Raw genomic sequence first — 18,035 nt, 5'->3', positions numbered from 1 at the left:
CAGCACACTCTGTTTGAAAATAGTATCTCTGCTTTTGTACAAACTCTAAGTCTATTCTTTGAGAATATATGAAATCAAAAATTCTACTTGATAGCATATCTTGCAATTTACACAGGAAACAATGGGTAAAACTTCCGTTTTCTCTCTCTTCTCCTGAGCTGGCAGCACTGCTGAGTCACTGTGCAGAGCTATGAGATTCTTCCCTCAGTCAGAGTAATACCACTGAAGAACACCAGACAATTATGGGGCACTGGCCAAGGTCCAGAGAACTTTCCATCTAGCAACACAAAGGATTACTAATACTGTGAGAAGAAGTTCTTTCAAGATCCAAGAGCTCCTAAGCAACTTACCATTGATGTCTGCTAAGCACTCAAAACTTCAATTTTAAAGGGTTCACTTAAGATCTATATAGCCTCAGAACTATCTGAATAAGGCGGCAAGTTTTCTAGGTACCGCATTATTAATGGTAAAAATCATTTTTTAATCATTTTTTTCATCTCTTCACAGTTGTACTGTCACGTAAATTTAAGTGCAATAAGTCTGTGTCTTTACTATTGCTAATTTTAAAATTCCTTTATGATAGGTCATATTTCACATTAAAAATTTCATATTGTAGTATGATCTAAGAGGATGACTAGTTCAAGTCTGTCTTTCTGTTTACCCCAAATACATGATAGCAGTACTCTTACTTGCACTTGTCAGAGTAATGAACAAGAATGAGACATTCACCCTATTTTAAGCTGCCTGTAATACAGGGATATTATCACTGTTGGACAATTGTCACTTGCGTTTCAGGAAAAAAAAAAAACTATGCAATTTGAAAGAAGTGTCTAACTAAACCAGGACACTTGCCACAGTTTTTCACAGCTCCCCAAAAACATCAGCTGGAAAGCAAAATTTTACAGCTGCCTTTTAACATTTTTAACCATAGCGGAAAGAAGCCTGAAGTAGAACATGGCAACAGTTTCCTATTAAAAGCTGTGGTAGGTGCTCTTTCACAAAACTTAATGTTGACTTCCATGCATCTATTTTACCTACCTCTATTAGAAACTACATGGTGGTACCAAAAATCCAGAGTCCCCAATCTGCCTACCTGAATAAACCACATATTCTGTCACTATCAAAAGTTAGACACATTCTCAGAGTCCATTCATGTAGCATTTAAAATAAATAAATAAATATATATATATATAGTTGTTGTTAAATAGTTGGGAGGAGGCCTGCCGCACATGCTAGGAGTACCACTTGAACTCCTACAAGCGCGCACACACACACACACACACACAGACACACACACGGATCCCAGGTTTTGCTGCTGGAAGAAGCACATCCAAGAGCTGATAAACAAACATGACTGGAATAACCAGTGTTTCTCAACCTCAGGGACACTTTCTCCTGAGCACAACAGAGAGCCTGTCAGAAGCTCGTCTATCAAAGCCTGCCTGCCTAGGGCTCCACGCCCGTTTCATGGTTTGCAGGACTCTGCACAGTACAGCAGAGACTAAGAAACCTCTGAACCAGGAAGTGGTGACTGCTAATGCCAGAACAACTCCTGCAGCACACAGAATCTTTTCTCCTACATTCCTGCGAGCCCCAGTAAAGGGGTGTTGGCTGGGTGAGCTGTATGCAAACTTCTGCACCCTAGCCATATGTTAAGTATCCTGTTACTGATGTAAGATTAGATAAACGTGCATTCTTTCAGCCTGCATGCTCTGTAAGCCAATCATCAGCCTCTACAAGTTTCCCGATTTCCTCACACTGCTTTGACTCCGGAGAAGCTAATAAAAAAGTTTTCTTGAAGGGGCTAAATTTCAGTGCAGTTTAGTACTGTTCTTCTACTCAAAAAAGAAAATAAATAAATAAATAAAGAAGCTTCGGTAGAGTATGTTAAGATAAATTAGAAATGAAGAACTTCGTATATCACTATTTTGTCTTTGTGAGGAATTTTAGAGGGGGGGGGAACCCACATCAATTATTACTTTCAAAATTAGAAAGTAGAAAAAACTTTTAATAAATATGGACAGCAGACAAAGAGATTCAATCAGCTAAACTATTGTTTAAAATGTACCTGATTTCCCATAAACCTCATACTTCCATGATAAGATGCAAAGTAAAAATTAGGAAAGAACGAACTAAGCATTTCTAAAATAGCATTCTGACATGAGTCATCAAGAGCAAAATGTGTCATTCAGCGCAGAAGTGGAAAGGTTAAGACAACCACAGGCCACAACTGCTACCATAACAACCATAAAAACAGACAAATCTTTCTACAACAGGAAAGCTAGGCCCTGCTGCAGAACATTCATTCACTGTACAAACAGGATTGCCCTCACCCCAAAGCAAACACCAAACATGATGCATTTTGGCTAACTTCTTTAATTGTTGCAGATGTTTCCTTCTAAAACGTTATTAATTACCAGGTAATTAGTATTAGAGATATGTATATATTAAAAACTTTGGTAAAATAATCTGGCCAAATTCTTTATACGTACCTTTTTTTTTTCTCTACAAAACGGTACGTATCCTACTAGACATAACATTTCTTGACTTCTAAAAGAATCATTGTACAAACATGAATACAGCATATTTTACTGCAAGTTTGCTAAGGAAGTTACCCTTATAACACTGAATTCCTAGAATGTTTGGTTTATGTTTTGATTTTGCACAAAATGGTCTTTACACTAAGATATATTTCTGCTAACATGTCCATAGTTTTTATCCCCAATTTATTGTATTTTTATTTTCTGTGCTCTGATTTACGGCTGTAATCTCTTCTACACAGGATTTTTTACAACTTCATTCTTACTGAATATACATTACTTCCCATTCATAGACATTATTACATTATCTTTTGTTTCCATCTGCTGCATGATACAGGACAAAGAGTATCAAGACCATCCCATGATAGGTATGTTTCAAGTCATATCACTTACTAGGAAATAAAATTTCATGGATCAGTTAGATATGGACAATGGAAAATCTGGAAAATGTGGTCATGTAAGTATGATCATCCAGTGTTCAAAGCTCCTGAGCAACACAACTGCTATAAAAAGTTTTTAATAAACTCATGCTATGTATTTTTCTCTTTTCTGCAAAAACAGAAAAAGATTTTCAGTACTTTGAGACATAAGTATACTCTTTTCAAAGCTTGTAATTTCTCATAGTTTTGAACGACAAAACTTGGTCTAGTCTTATCTTGCTTGCTTTTCCTCATTCTCTTATCTGTCTACATGTTATCAGTGTAGAAGTATAAACATTATTGCCAGTTTTAAAAGAGAAAAGTAGCATTTGACCCTTTCCCACACCGAAGGTTCAAAGCTTTAGAAATCAGTATTCTCTAAACCACATACCTGATGGTCTGTTCTTCACCATTTTTGGTATGTGACAACAAATTCACTTAAAACGATTTCACAAAATGATAAAACGTATTATAGAACATATCTCATAAAGAAGTTATTTTTACAGCCCCTACATAACAGTAATTCATGTTGTATATGACTAAAAAAAATTAAATAATGAAGATAACTAATTTCTGAAAATTAGAAGCAGGGTTATAGATACACTTTTATTTGAAAGGCAAATACATGCAGTTACTGAAAAAAACATTACTGGATGCTAACCACCCAAAACTAAAGTTGAAATATCTTCATTCACCACATGGAAAAAATTTTAGAGACAAAACTTATTTAAGATGAAAGTGAAGATCTAAATTAGAAAACGAAACTAAATAAGGATATGTGGAATATACCTGTAATAAATACTTTTCTCATGTTATTCCATAAGCATTCAGACATACATGTTTCTTAAGCAAAAATCAACACAAACTTACCAATGTAAAATAAACATGCAGAATGCAACATACTCTCTGTCCACATCTGACATACTTCACTTTCCGTAAGAGCTTCAACACCATAATAGGCTTGGTATTCCAGTTTTGGCAACAGGAATATTGGAACAACCTACAAAAGTGAAAATATAAGCAAAATCAGCACTGACTGTCAAAAAAAATTATTACAGCATTTGAACTACATTTTGTCACTAATAATAATCATATTCTTCTACTACACCAAGGACTTCATGTAATGGCTCTTGTTTTATGAAACCCATACTATGAGCTTAAGGCTATGCAGACACTATTTAAAGGAAGTTGAAATGGAAGGGGGGAAAAAAAGCCTAGGCAAGCTTTTACAAATAAAATTGAGACTGTATTATTTTGAAGTACCCACTTCTATGCTCTACTGCCCTCTGCAGGAACTTAAGAAAAAAACATAATTATACTAATTTGCTCATTCTTAGAATTCTGCCATTTATTCACCTTGTCAGAAACTCACCTTTGCATGTTTAACAGAGAAAATATAAGCCTCTCTCCATTGACAAACTAAGGCTTGAATTCCAGCAGTTGTTTTCAAAAATAAACAGTGCTCAAATTCTGATTAGAAAACTAAGCAGCTATTCACAGGCTTTTATATGCAGTGGACAGCAAAGCTAGGATAATTCTTCAAAATAAGATTCGGAGCACAGAATCTTAACAAGTAATCAGGGCTATTGAGACCAATTTCTATTTCAACAAAAGTATAAACACCTCCCAGAGTGTATGTATACCTGCCTACCACCATTCTGGTATTTTCGGGAGGGAGATGCCAGATCACATTTGTCAAATGATTGTGAGGACTCTTGACAAAAAATGAATTACTGAGAATTCCAGAATAAGCTTTTTTTGTCCTGATGTAACGAGGACCTGATATAAAGAGGAATGTTTAGATTTCACTTGTACTTGAAGCATTTTAGCTCTTAAGACAAGCAATTTGCTAAAATGTATTCCATAGTCTTTTCAAGCAATGTACTTATGATCCTGAACAACCTCAAAATGTTTGGTGAAAAACTAATTGGTGCATTAACTTTTAATAGTTCAAACTGATTTTATGTGACTATAATTATATATATACATATTACTGAAATAGAGGTGTAATAAGAAATGCAGAACTACATTTATCTGTTTTAATCAAGAAGGTTTAAAAAAAAAGTTGCTTCTCTTCCTAGAGCAAATATTTACTTAAAAAAATGTACACCATAGAGTTACAATTCAAATGTGTTAACTGTCTGAGGGAAAACACATGTGCTATGAAGAACCATGAATCCCAGAGATACTAAAGGAACAAATTCCAGTTGAGCACAACGTAAAAACCAAAAAAATCTAAACCAACCAACCAAAAACCCTGACCAAAAAAAGCCGTACCTTTTGATCTTTTTTCTTTTTATGGGAATGTGGCAACGGCTTCACTTTCTGCACATTGCAACGCACAAGTAACAACAGATCATCCAAACTGAATAGCTTATACACAAGGTTGCCATCCTGAGGTGCTTTATACTCTGAAGGGTTTTCCGCAAGCATCTGAAGTTCATCTGACAGCTTTCCTATAGAAAAAATAAAATTTAAAGTGACAAAACTTGCATATACTTCACCATGAGGCTAATTAGCTTTTTTTCCCCTCTCACGGTAGCTTTTTTGTTTGACAATAGTTTGGGGGTGAAAAGCCTGCTCATTAGGCACAAGAAGTCACTTTTTTTTTTTTTTTTTAAATGATTTTGGAAAATGTCTACTGTAACTTCTAAAGAGTACATTATTAAATACTCCCCCATATTTTATCCTACTTATTGTATTTCTTACACAAACAGACCATTCTATATGAATCGAATTGAAAGGCTGTTTTCTATGTCACAGTCACTCAACATAAAGAGACAAAAAAAATACTTGGAATGAATGCCTACTGAGAGCTGCCATCTATTTATTAGTTACTGAAACAGCTCAAGCCTCTGGATTAGATAGTGGTGTAAAGATACTGTTAAAAAATCATATCCAAATAAATGTAACAGAAGTACTATTAGGATTTTCTTCACACAAAAGAATTACAATGTTTTTTCTCCTAAGTTTTAGTGAACTGTCTCAATTTTACTCCCTACCCTATGAACACTGTTACTTACTCTTTGGCACACCCTGAAAAAGCCATGTCCAGGTATTCCTAGATGAGCCACTGGGATTGGAGGCAGGACTTGGCAAAGTTTCTGCATGGGAAACCACTGATGGCTTTGGAGATTGAGGCACATGAGCTTGCATAGCAGCAGAACTATCACAGCTCACTAATGGCTGCTCATGACCTTTTTGGGAAGGTGACTTAAGGAGTTCTGTTTGCATTTTCAAAATCTGTCCAACAGGATCAAATTCTTTGGACAACTTTCTTGTTAGCATTCTGGAAGCACTTTCTCCCTGATCGATGACTTCTGAGCAATCAGTCATACTTGCTGATGGATTTTGGGTGGGGGAAGGTGACTTGGAAGTCCGTGCTGAGGTACGAGAAACAGTGTTTGGTACAGTTGTTTTGCAAGAATCAGTGTTTTTACATTCTGTATCAATTATCAAACGATCTTCATCAGTGTCACTACTGCATAAAGGAGTGTATGTCTCATTTTTTTGTGCAGCTTCAGACTCTTTCTTGAAACTAACAGCATTATATGAAGTATTTAATTTTGTTTCATTGTCTGATACTTTCTTGTTCATGACATGCTGTGCTTTGTTCAACTGTACCTCCTCCGACTGAAAGTTTTTATGAGATGAGTTTTCTCCAGGGCTGAAGCATAGAACACCACATGATGGAAACTGCATGCTGGAATTCGATGAAACTCCTTGCTCAGAAACTGAGGTTTTTCCTTGTTCAGCTTCACTGTTTACAGCGGATGTCTTTTTCTTTCCTAATTTTAGGTCATGTGACAAAACTTTACCAGCATTACTAACTGTAGGAGAAGTATTTTCTGTTTTAGAAATCCTTGAGAGTTTGACAGCTGCACCAAAAGTTTCCAGTTCTGTAACATCATCATCAAACTCCATTCCTGTGTCATTTGGAAGAGGAATCTTCCTGTATTCGCAGGTATCAGAAGCCATCTTAACACAGGGAGAAAAAGAAAAATATAATACAATCAAACAGGCCAATAAATAGAATGCATGAATCACAAATGAGACACTGCCAAGTTGGAAACCTGAAAACTGTTCTACTATCCACATTTTGACTGTTGGGAGACAGGGGCCGTTAATGAAAAAATGCCAGTGTTTCATGTGGAATATCTTAAACCATAGGTATTGAAAGGCCTTTCAAAAGAGAAGAAAAGCCCATAGAACTTTTACTTCCTAAATAAACCAGTCAAAATATATTTTAAAGAAGTAAACATTAAATCTGAGCTGAAGACAAAAAAGAAGCATTTAAAGGAACTAGACAGACAGACATCTTTAAAGACAGAGCCTGTACCTCAATAGTAGAAAAACTGTCAACAGGAAACCTAAACTTGCCTTTATTAAGACACAACAAGTAACTTAGGAACTATAACCTAGTAGGTTTTTTTGTTTGTTTGTTTCATTTTGTTTTACCCAAACAAAATGTGAAGCTACTTACTTCCCACTGAAGTAGATTGTCCTCAGCTGGTTTGTCCATCAAAACATCAGAAACTGAAACGTAAGACTTCTTAGATGCTAGGAAATCTATTGGAATTTCATGGAAGACTTGGTTCCTCTCTCTTACTGTCATTTCCTTTTTCAGAAGAGGTGAGTCAATGTAAACCACTTTAGCTGGTTTGCTATCTTTTCAAAAAAGGGAAGTCATTGAGTTCGTATTAAGAGGAAGGAAAAAAAAGACCACTGTACAATTTAAACAATAAATCTTTGAACTTCCAAATATGTTCAAATCTGTTCCACATTCACACTAGATGAGAAAGTACGCTCTCATTCACTATCAATGGAAAATAAAAGTATGTCCAGATTAATAGTGCAAATTATGATCATCCTGAAGCAGCAATACAGAACACATTAACAGTTGATTACATTTTAAATGCAATTCTACATAGAGAATTTCTAAGTAAGAATTAAGGATTCAAGATTCTTCATATCACATTAAAGTAATGGCCGCAGTTTAAATTTCTTCTACCCAGTAACTAGATTAGGGCTCTGCTGCCCCACTCCCTTTTGTTTACAACTTACATATACATCATTAGTAAATTCATCCAAAACCAAAGGCAATACCCAGGCCAATATTATACAGAAATCAATGGCACAGGTGGGCTACACTATCTCTGTTTTAGAAAAATCTTAGAATTAAGAATCGTAGAAACAAAAATATTAATGCAAGATGTGGAGGTGAGGGGTGTGGGCAATGGATATAGAGAAGAAACCCTTTAAGAAACATTATGTAATGCTAACACACTCACAGCCCACTCCACTGGCTCTCAGCTCTCACCCCACTGGCTGTTAACTTTGAATCTAAAAGTTAAGCTTAAAAACCATAAAGCTGGTATGAAAGGAGTCAGGCACATCATTACAGATAAAGTACTTAAATGTTTTGGTAGAAAAATTAAAAACTTGTAAAATGTGCAGATATTTGCTAGCTACTATTATCCAAGAGTTTGCCATACAAATCTGTGTGAAGTACACACAACAGACATTTCAAGATAATATTCATTACTAATACTCATAATGGAGAAAAAAAAGGGGTAACAAGGCAGTCTATATTCAAATTACTGATGGGGTGCTTGACAAAAGTATAGTATTCAGATGATTATTCAAAACATTTTTCATTGCGATTGGGAACATGAATAAATAATGAATGTTCATGGAGTACATTCATTATTCCATGATCTGAATTGGTCCTTTTAATTCAAGAAGGCACTTGCTCTTATTCTTTTTTATTTAAATAAAACTCCAGAGTTTCTTTTTATCTTATTGAAACCTGTTCATTTGATAGTATTAACAGCACCATGCAGTGTTTTCTTACCAAGGAGCAGAGTTTACAGTTTTAAGAAGCAAAAGGACATTTAACTGACTTTTTTTTTTTCCCCCCAACTGGAAAATAGCTCTCTCTCTCCAAACCCAACATTAATGGCCATACCTATAGCGGTTGTTACTATTCTCAGTAACAAGGAGAATGAGGTGTAGAAAACTATGACACATCCTTGCTATTAGCCTTCCTCTTTGATAACAGATGGCATTCTATAATCAATGGATTTTTTGAATTATTTTTTATGATAACTGCACTTAAATTACCATTGTTCTTTAAAAAGCATAGGTATATGACTCATTACCAGATTACACTTGAAAATCATTTACTTCAGATTTTTACCCTTTAAGGGGTATGAACTGAATCAGCCAGATTTTATTGCTTTGTTAGTTTTTTTAAATTAAAAACATGTAAGCATTTGAGAAACTTACAGCTACATTCTAGAGGGCAGCTTCTTCAGAAAGGGTTAAGAATCTGAACTTAGAATTACAATTATGATTTTCATTAACCCAAACTAAACTATTTTATTATCATGTAAACTAAACCAGACTATGTTCTCCCTTCCCTCAGTTGATTTTACTTGACATACTGATTTCTTGTTCTTCAATCAGCTGAAAACAGATTATGAGTATATATAAAAGACTTCGTGGACAAAAATGTAGTTTTTGGAAAAAAATATACTGTACCTGCAGCAGGGATCATCTTAACACAAACTGGAATTTCCCACTGTTCCTTGTAATTTAGTCCATGGTTATTCAGCAAAGTAAATAATGACTGATTACTTAAAACAACTTGAGGAGAGTATTTCAAAGCAAGTTTTTCTGCATTTGAATCTGAACTAATATCCTAAACAGAAAAAGTTAGAATTGAAAGGTTTTTTAAGAAAGACATTGAATTTTAAATTCAAAACCAACCAAACAACTAACATAGATTAACTTCCACCCTTACAGAAGCCCAAATATGACCGGAATCAAAGGAAAAAGTAAAAAAAAAAACAAAAACAAAAAAAAACACTCTCCTTAAGGTTTTTGTCTGAATCCTACAGTTCCACCTTGCAGCATAAGAAAAAACGTCTGTCCTGGTTCCAGTTAGGACAGAGTTAATTTTTCCTCCTAGTAGCTGGTAGGGTGCTATGTTTTGGGTTAGGATGAGAAGAGTGCTGATAACACGCTGATGTTTTAATTGTTGCAGAGCAGTGTTTACACCAGGCCAAGGACTTTTCGGCTTCTCGCTCTGTCCTGCCAGCGAGCAGGCTGGGGGTGCAGCAGGAGCTGGGAGGGGACAGACCCAGGACAGCTGACCCAAACTGGCCAAAGGGGGATTCCATACCATCTGACGTCATGCTAAACAATATATAGGGGTGGCTGGCCGGGGTGGGGGGCCGGCTGCTCGGGGATAGGCTGGGCATCGGTCAGCGGGTGGTGAGCAATTGCATTGTGCATCACTTGTTTCGTACACATTATTATTATTAATACTATTATCATTATCACTATTATTATTATTATTGTTATTATTATATTCCTGTCTTAATATTAACTGTCTTTATCTCAACTCACCGGCTTCACTTTCCCGTTTCTCTCCCCCATCCCAGAGAGGGAGGGGGGAGGGTGAGCGAACGGCTGTGTGGTGTTTAGCTGCCAGCCGGGTTAAACCACAACAATGTCTTATCTTGTATCTTTCTATTAATTCCTACTAATTTGAATTACTAGGTCAAACAGGAATTTGGAGGATAGTAAAATATAGGAACACAATGTAGAAGAAAAAACAACACATTCATTCTAACATATATTACAGATGTTCATGTAAGTTAAGTAATGGCATCATAAAGCAGTCTAACAGTAAAGCACAGTTAAAACTGCACAGTTGTTTGAATACAAATTACCTCTAAAGAACCTTAAATATACAAATATGAAGAATATAAACTGAGATGACAGAAGTAGAAAAATTATGAATACAAGTTCCCATGAAAAGAGGAGGTTGAGCATGCTCACAAGGTGGAAGAAGAACAATTAAGAACTGTGGAGATAATGGAAGCACAGGAGCCCTAAGGGCCATGAGGGAGAACATCTAGCCATATTCTTTTTTCTGCCACCTGAGACAACCTGAGAAATAGTAGTTTACAGCTCTAACACCTTCTATGGTCACCTCCGCTGCTTTCTTAAGCAACAAACGTCTTTGCAATTGCACTGTCTCTGTTGAGAGGTTGGCTTCTGATACATGAAAAAAAATCCTTAAATAGGTGGATAGCAAACTGTCTGGAATAAACAGTCAAACTAAGCAAATTATACAGAATGAAAACACTAATCCACTTTCTCTGAGGATGAACACAAACAGCAACAGCAGGTACTTAACAACAAGGTGGAATGGAAAAGTTGTTCAACTCAGACATGGAGTTTATGCTGTTTAGCAAAGGAAATTTCCAGGTTAAGGAAATGTAATCCACTTTTCAGAAAACTAAACAGTCTAAAGTATTTTTTCTTATTGTCAGAACTGCTTAAATCAGAAACCTTCACCCACCCTCCTCCCCCCACCCACACCCCAGCTTTATAATTGCAAAGCAGAATTTAAATGGAACAATAATAAACAGTTCTATCTAGCTTTCACAATGTATTCTAATTAAAGGGCCTCTCTAATATTTCACAGAGAGAAAAGCGAAGTCCCTTCATGAGGCACTAGCTCAAAAACGCCATAAGCTGATTTTCAAAGAAGACAGTATGATTGCTATACGTGAAATACTACACAAGTAACAACACAGTACATTTTTGTATGCTACAGTATGTGTAAGATGAAGACGAAAATGATGAAACTTAATGCTGCCACATAAGAAGAAACAAATCACTCTTTACTACAATATATGCCATAAAAATTACAATAAAAAGGTTACTTACATTTTGCATAATAGAAGCCTTTTTATCTGGAGTTATAAAAGATGTAACAGTTTTATAATCTGTGGGCAGCTGAACAGGCATGGTAGGGAAATATGCTTTACCATATCTTGCTGTGCCCTTAACGAAAATAGAGCAATACCAGGAAACAACTTTAACTGAAATCATGATGACCCAACATTTTTGTAATGAAAGATATTAAGAATTTATGCAGGTGCAAGTTAGTGTTACGTTAAGAAGAAGAAAAAAAGTACTATTAACATACAATTTTTAGTTGTAAGCATACAATGAAGGGGGTTAACAGCCTTACTGCCAAGAATAATTTTATTATTTTTACTCAAATGCTTTTCACTGAGTTATAATCCCAAACCAAGCATTGGATATTACTTATAACAAATTCAATCTTGGCATAACACAATTCGGATACAAATACACTTATTTGAGAATAACAACAGAACAACAAGTATATGTAGGATATTACCATTACAAGAAGAGTTTTTTCCAGCCTAAAGGTCAACTGTGTGTTAAATTTTCCTCCCATGATACTCATGATCTCCTGGAGTGTGTAAAACTCAGGAAACTTCTTCACGTGTCCAATACAAGCACTGAATAATTCCTAACAAACAAACAAACAAAACCTTTAAGCATTTGTGTCTTTCATAAGAATTTCAATAAACTTATTTCCTGCAATTGCCATACTTCCATTTCAATATTCTTCCTGTAGAGAATACAGAAATAGCTAGCGGAGTACTGTCAAACTTTGGAGGCATGTTCTGAGCAGAAGTTAAGATTGATTATTATTGCTTAAGATAGCTGTAAACTGTAAGATAAAAAAAATCACAAATCCCCCCCGTTTTTTTTTAAAGCACGATTTTTGTCATCATGTTTCCAAACTGTGTTAATGGGAGAAAAAAATTATCTTGTACATGAAAACCCACAAAATAAAGCATTCTCATGAAATAAAAGCAATCCTTCCGACTTTAACTATACTTTCTACTCTCTAATAAGGACATTTATTTTTCTGTTTTATTCTGTAAAATAAAGTGATATGGTACTTACTAGAACAGACAAATTTTTGCAAGAAGTATTTAACTAGGCCACTTTAATTAAAGCGTGATACTATGTGGAAAAAATCAACAGAAAGTCAACCTAGTGATGGGAAAGTTAATCAAATCTGTATTCTGGAATTCTTTTCCCGAAGTGTGTTATTAAACCAAGAATGATATATGAATTGCAGTCATGTTTGATTTTAGAATCGTCTAACTGGATATTTAACACAGCATAAACTTGCAGATGGTTATGATTAAAGCCTGATTAACCTCTGATTAAGGTGACTTTGTAACATACTACTTCGGAGGAAAGCTTAACATTCTGCTCAATATGTGCTCCAGTAGTGTGTGTTTATTTTCAGATTGTCAATGTAAATGCACTTAAGGAATGATTTCTTCCTTCCCAATAGGAAGATCTCACATTGACGACTTACCATACCTTTCTACAGTATTGCATTCAATGACCTCACTTCTGTCATATCTTACTGACTCCAGCTGAACTGTGGGCCAAGTCACGCTGGACAGCCTAAGTGGAATTCCATGTCTCAACCAGACATGGAATCAGCAGAAGTTCTGGGAACATCACATCCCATGAGCAGTGTGTATGTATCTTAATCGTGATTTCAATATGATTGTTTAAGAAGGGTACGAATTAAAAACGGCACTGACAATTACCTCAGTATAAAGTACTGCATCTTCAGAGATGTTATCGTAGTCTTGGGAGCAGCTTTTTGCAGCATTTTGAGCAAATTTCATAAATTCTGCAACTTCATTGTTTACTGCTTCTTTCATTTGCTGGGAAGGGGAAAAAACAATTCTCATTTTTAAGTCACAGTGGACTCCTGTAGACTATGTATGTAAACAGCAAAATTTCCAGAGAGGTAGCACAGGCAATGGGTATGAGGAAGGGCACAGATTCCATTTCATGATCAATCTGGCAAGTCTCTGCATGTCTCCAATTTCACAATTAAAAAAAAGGCAAAAAAAGTTTGCAAGATTACGCTCACTTCCTTTAAAAACAAAGGAAAACAGAGCAAGCTCTTTTTGACCATGCATTGGTGGTTGGGAAAAAAAAAAAAAAGAGGGGGGTTACAAGACACTATTGGAGCAAGTTTACATGATGAAGTGAGGTTATCTGAGCTCTGACTTAATAAGCAATTACAGCGTAAATAACAATGCAGTACATACTGATTTGCCCAGAGAAGACTTTCCCACAGATATAGTACTAAACAAAGGAAACGGCATTTACAAGGAAGCACAGGATACCAAATGCAATGGCTCTAAAACGTTTACTGATTAATTATGATATATAGCATTCAGCTAAAATTATACAACCAACCAACATGAAACATTTTAGCTCCCGCTAAAAAGAAAAAAAAGGGAATAGCTTTCAATTAAAAAAAAAAACTTTCCATTTATTTAAAAATGTTACTCCAAATACCTTAAACCTTTATTGCCACTCACAATACCATATTAAAAGGGAGTTATGACAAATTCAATTTTAAAACACTTCTGCTACATTGTAAGACTCTCCTCTGTGATATTCATGTGTGTATGAATCTACACATACAGCTTACCAGATACGTGAGTAATTCCCTTTGATTTGCTGCATTGAGTGGAAAATGGTTGTTTTTTTTTGAGAACTTAGCCATCAGATATAAGTATGTTTTCTGCTCCTTCTCAGTCAAACAAGAAGTAAATGGATAGGGGAGTCTAGGTTCTGGAAAAGGATGATCATCAGTTGTGGATTTAGCATCCACCTCAAGTGGATCTGCAGACTGTATGTTACAAGTCTGTTTGTTTTCTGAAGAGTTTGCCAATACCTCCACATTTTTCTTTGCCACTCTGAAAGAAAAGTAATAAGCGAAAGAACTTATGCTTTTCACATGAAGAGTAATATTTTTCAGAACTAATAAAGACAGTCATGCAAGATTAAATTTCAAATTCAGCAAAATGCACCAAGTGATACTGTCCTATTCCAATTCCTAGCCTAAGTCCTAGGAATTTTCTTATTCTGAAACTTCACCCGGGCCATCAGACTAACCGTTAGTACCAACAGCAGGTTTGACATTGATTTCAAGACCAAAAAAAGGGTTTTTAATCTTCTTTTTAAAAGGTGTATATATTCATTTGTATAATGAATATTGAGACTAAAAGCTATATATGAAACTCTGATTCTTTGCTCTGGAAACACATCAGTGAAATGACAGCCTCAACATTTCCTCATTAGCTGATGCGTGTTATTCAGAAAATTTGCACTCAGAGAGGCCTACCTTATGAGTTGACATTATGTCAGTAAAGGCGAAAGACTACATATAAAAAGCCTTTCTTTCCCTGTGAAAAAAATTAAATGAAAAACTACTTAACTGTAACAATAGGAATTCCAGATCTCCTTAAAGATTTTTGCTAGGAATAGAGTATACAAGTTTCATTTTCAGTTCTGAACAGTGCTAAAATTATTTGCCAAAAATGGCACTGGGCTAAGGTAAGGAGTGTTAGCATCCCTCACAACAACAAAGAAGTAACATTATAAATCTGGTTCTTAAAACAACCCCGGTACGTGAAGACCAGCTTAGCCCTGCTCTATTTAAATTAAGTGGTTTTTACAAAGAAAATACTTAAAGTTAACAAAATGAACATTAACTGCTGATCTTGGAAAAAGCATATTTTTAAGATACAGTTTCAGCAGTAGAAAACATCTCAAGAGTTATTCAAACCCAACAGTATCACATCCACAGTTCTTAATAATACTTCACAGCTGTCTCTCTGAATATGAGAATGTGTCCATCCTTGTGGCACAAACTGGCAAATTTAATTAAGCTGCAGCAGCAACAAGATGCTGACTCAGATATGCCAATGTAAGAACGTCAAGAAATTTTAGCAGCTTAAATTGGCTATATTCAGCACTGAATGAAATGGCAGCACATCAAGATCATTTCAGTATGCAGTGCTGTCACAATCTTCATCAGGGTGCAAACCAAAATAATCTGACAGAGCTTTTCTGTCCATATTTACAGCATTATACTTTATTTAAGCTGACGGCTTAAATTTTTCCCCTTCATTTTATCAGCAACCTGTCTTTACAGTTTCTATGGTGAGAGAACATACGCTTTAGTAAATATTTCTCAGAAACCCCAATATACAAATTGACATGCTTCCTCCAGCTTTTACTTTCATATTTACCCCAACAGGTTACATTTCTCTTCTTCTTGATGATGGCCACTCAACCCAGTTCCACTGATATCCCAATTTTTTTGATTGCAACTTCTTTCCAAGTATAAACCCTCTTCTACCATACACAACTGAATGTAATCACACTCCTAAGTACAGTCATGTATTCTCCAAGCCCCTCCTCCCCCCCCCTTTTTTTTTAACCTCATCGAATGGAAGAATCCTACAGCAGTATCAAATAATACCCTGTGAGGATTGTGCTCATCTCAGTCAGCACAAGGATGGTTATTCCAACATAGATAAACCCAGCAAAACACTTAAATCCTTTTCTCTAGCTAAAGATGTAGGACATGGAGAGACATCTATTCCTCTACAAAGCATGTTTTCAGTATCAGTTAATGAAAACAGAGCAATTCCCTTTGGAACAAATTACTTCTCCACGTGCTAATTTCCTCACTTAGAGCACAGCAGCTACCTGAGTTTCAATCCCCATTTTCCATTATGTGAATATTCATCCATCAAGAGCAGCTTTCAGTTCTATCTCCCTAGCAGCTGGAGGCTTTCTTAAAACAAACAAACAAACAAGGGAATAGCCTAAATACAATATTCCAGCTTTTGAAACCCAGCAGTACATAGTATTATCTATGCCAAAATTATTTGCGTCCACAGCATTTCACTTCACATCCTTCAGCTAACAGCCTATATGGTTTTCTGATTATCCAAGGAATTAGTTGAATCTCCACTGCAGCTAATATGCTGTTGTTCCATGTAAACAGTGCTAGGTACTTCCAAAAGACACAAGTAAAAAGGATTTCAATGCATAGAAGCATCAGCCTTCTACAAAGTGAGAAGACAAGAGACTGACAACAATTGTTAGAAAGAGTTAGGTCTGGTTCATGGGTTGCAGACTCTTTATCATGGCTGTGTGCTTCAGCCCTCTTTGGTAAGCAAAACCAAGACAAAAAAAAAACACATAAAAAAACCACCAAATCAAACCCCCCCACACATCCAACACCGAAACAAAACAACCCTCCCAAAAATACAAGCCCCATTCTCCAAGACAGTAAAGACCAGAGGTCCCAACCTAAACTCACCTCCCTTGTGTGGTTTCACATCAGGAAAGGCACAGCCCAGCTGCTGCCCCACACAGCCATTACCAAATCATTCCACATCCGATAACATACAGTATGCTCGCGAAACAATAAAACCATGTATAAATTCAGAAGAACAACTACAAAGAGCATAAAATTATAACAAAGTATACCTGTTTGATAAATTCCATAGTTCATACAGGCTTGGAGACAATGAGTATTTTTCATAAATTTCATGTGAGAAAAATACTTCACTGCCATTTTTTGGTGGAATATCCCTGATAATAAAGAACAAAATAAGAACATTGCAACACACAACAAATTAAAGGCCAAATCTGACCCCAAGGAACAATGAACGGCATTAATTATTAAAAACTGGAGACTATCTATACAGCGTTCCACCCTTCCCTTCTCAGAGAGCCTATGTATGCAGTGTCAAATTCCCTAGTGGTTTTTAGTAGTTAACACCTTCTTCATGGTCCAAAAAGAACAATTTAATTAATTCTTTGCATAAATTCTGGATGTGGCTACAGGGACTGATGTAGTTATATGCCTTCAGAGGTTCATAGATCAAACCCCACCAGAGTAAATTAGCTAGAATTTGGAGAAAAAACACAGCCATCCTGTTTATGTTTCTTCATAAAAGGGAGGTCGTCTTTTAAACAGCCCTTGCCATCTGAACGGTGCTTTTGCTTTGGGATGAAGCCCTTCCAGTGTAGAGTTTACACAACACCCATCTTCCCAAACTGCCTTGAAAGGCACGAGGAAAGATTTGTCTCCTTCACTCTTTAAAAAAATAAAATAAAATAGTGACTTAAAATGACGTCACTTCTCTGTAGTGATTTTCTGTGTAAAACCAAACCCAGCACCTCTTACCAGGCTGCCCGCCCCCTCTCCTCCCCTCCGCAAGACGAACGGCACAAAATGGCGCCGCCCAGCCCTCGGCCCCCGGGCCCTCGGCGGGGCGGGAACTGAGACCCCAGCCCGCCCCGCCCCGCTCCCGCCCTGGCGCATGCGCGCCGC

General features: G+C 36.2%; 1 protein-coding gene across 4 annotated transcripts in view; it reads right to left on the bottom strand.

Annotated features, from left to right (window-relative positions):
• The window catches only part of ICE2 (interactor of little elongation complex ELL subunit 2), a 30,426-nt gene that overhangs the window by 12,163 nt on the left and 228 nt on the right, over positions 1 to 18,035 (bottom strand). For 2 of the 4 annotated variants that reach the window (XM_048081308.2, XM_067003926.1), the window contains exons 2-11: positions 17,186 to 17,290; positions 14,328 to 14,595; positions 13,426 to 13,545; positions 12,183 to 12,317; positions 11,705 to 11,821; positions 9,503 to 9,662; positions 7,443 to 7,627; positions 5,983 to 6,937; positions 5,237 to 5,415; positions 3,830 to 3,959 (exon numbers count right to left, since the gene is read on the bottom strand). In XM_048081308.2, the coding sequence (XP_047937265.1) occupies positions 3,830 to 3,959; positions 5,237 to 5,415; positions 5,983 to 6,937; positions 7,443 to 7,627; positions 9,503 to 9,662; positions 11,705 to 11,821; positions 12,183 to 12,317; positions 13,426 to 13,545; positions 14,328 to 14,595; positions 17,186 to 17,290 (2,354 nt within the window). Of the gene's footprint in view, positions 1 to 3,829; positions 3,960 to 5,236; positions 5,416 to 5,982; positions 6,938 to 7,442; positions 7,628 to 9,502; positions 9,663 to 11,704; positions 11,822 to 12,182; positions 12,318 to 13,425; positions 13,546 to 14,327; positions 14,596 to 17,185; positions 17,291 to 17,888; positions 17,985 to 18,035 lie in introns of those variants that run through there. The other 2 variants (XM_013177548.3, XM_067003925.1) reach the window with 2 other exon arrangements.

Source organism: Anser cygnoides, chromosome 11, assembly GCF_040182565.1.
Source record: "Anser cygnoides isolate HZ-2024a breed goose chromosome 11, Taihu_goose_T2T_genome, whole genome shotgun sequence".
NCBI lineage: Eukaryota > Metazoa > Chordata > Aves > Anseriformes > Anatidae > Anser > Anser cygnoides.
Note: the sequence above shows the minus strand (reverse complement) of the source record. Positions and strands in the feature narration are given on the sequence as shown.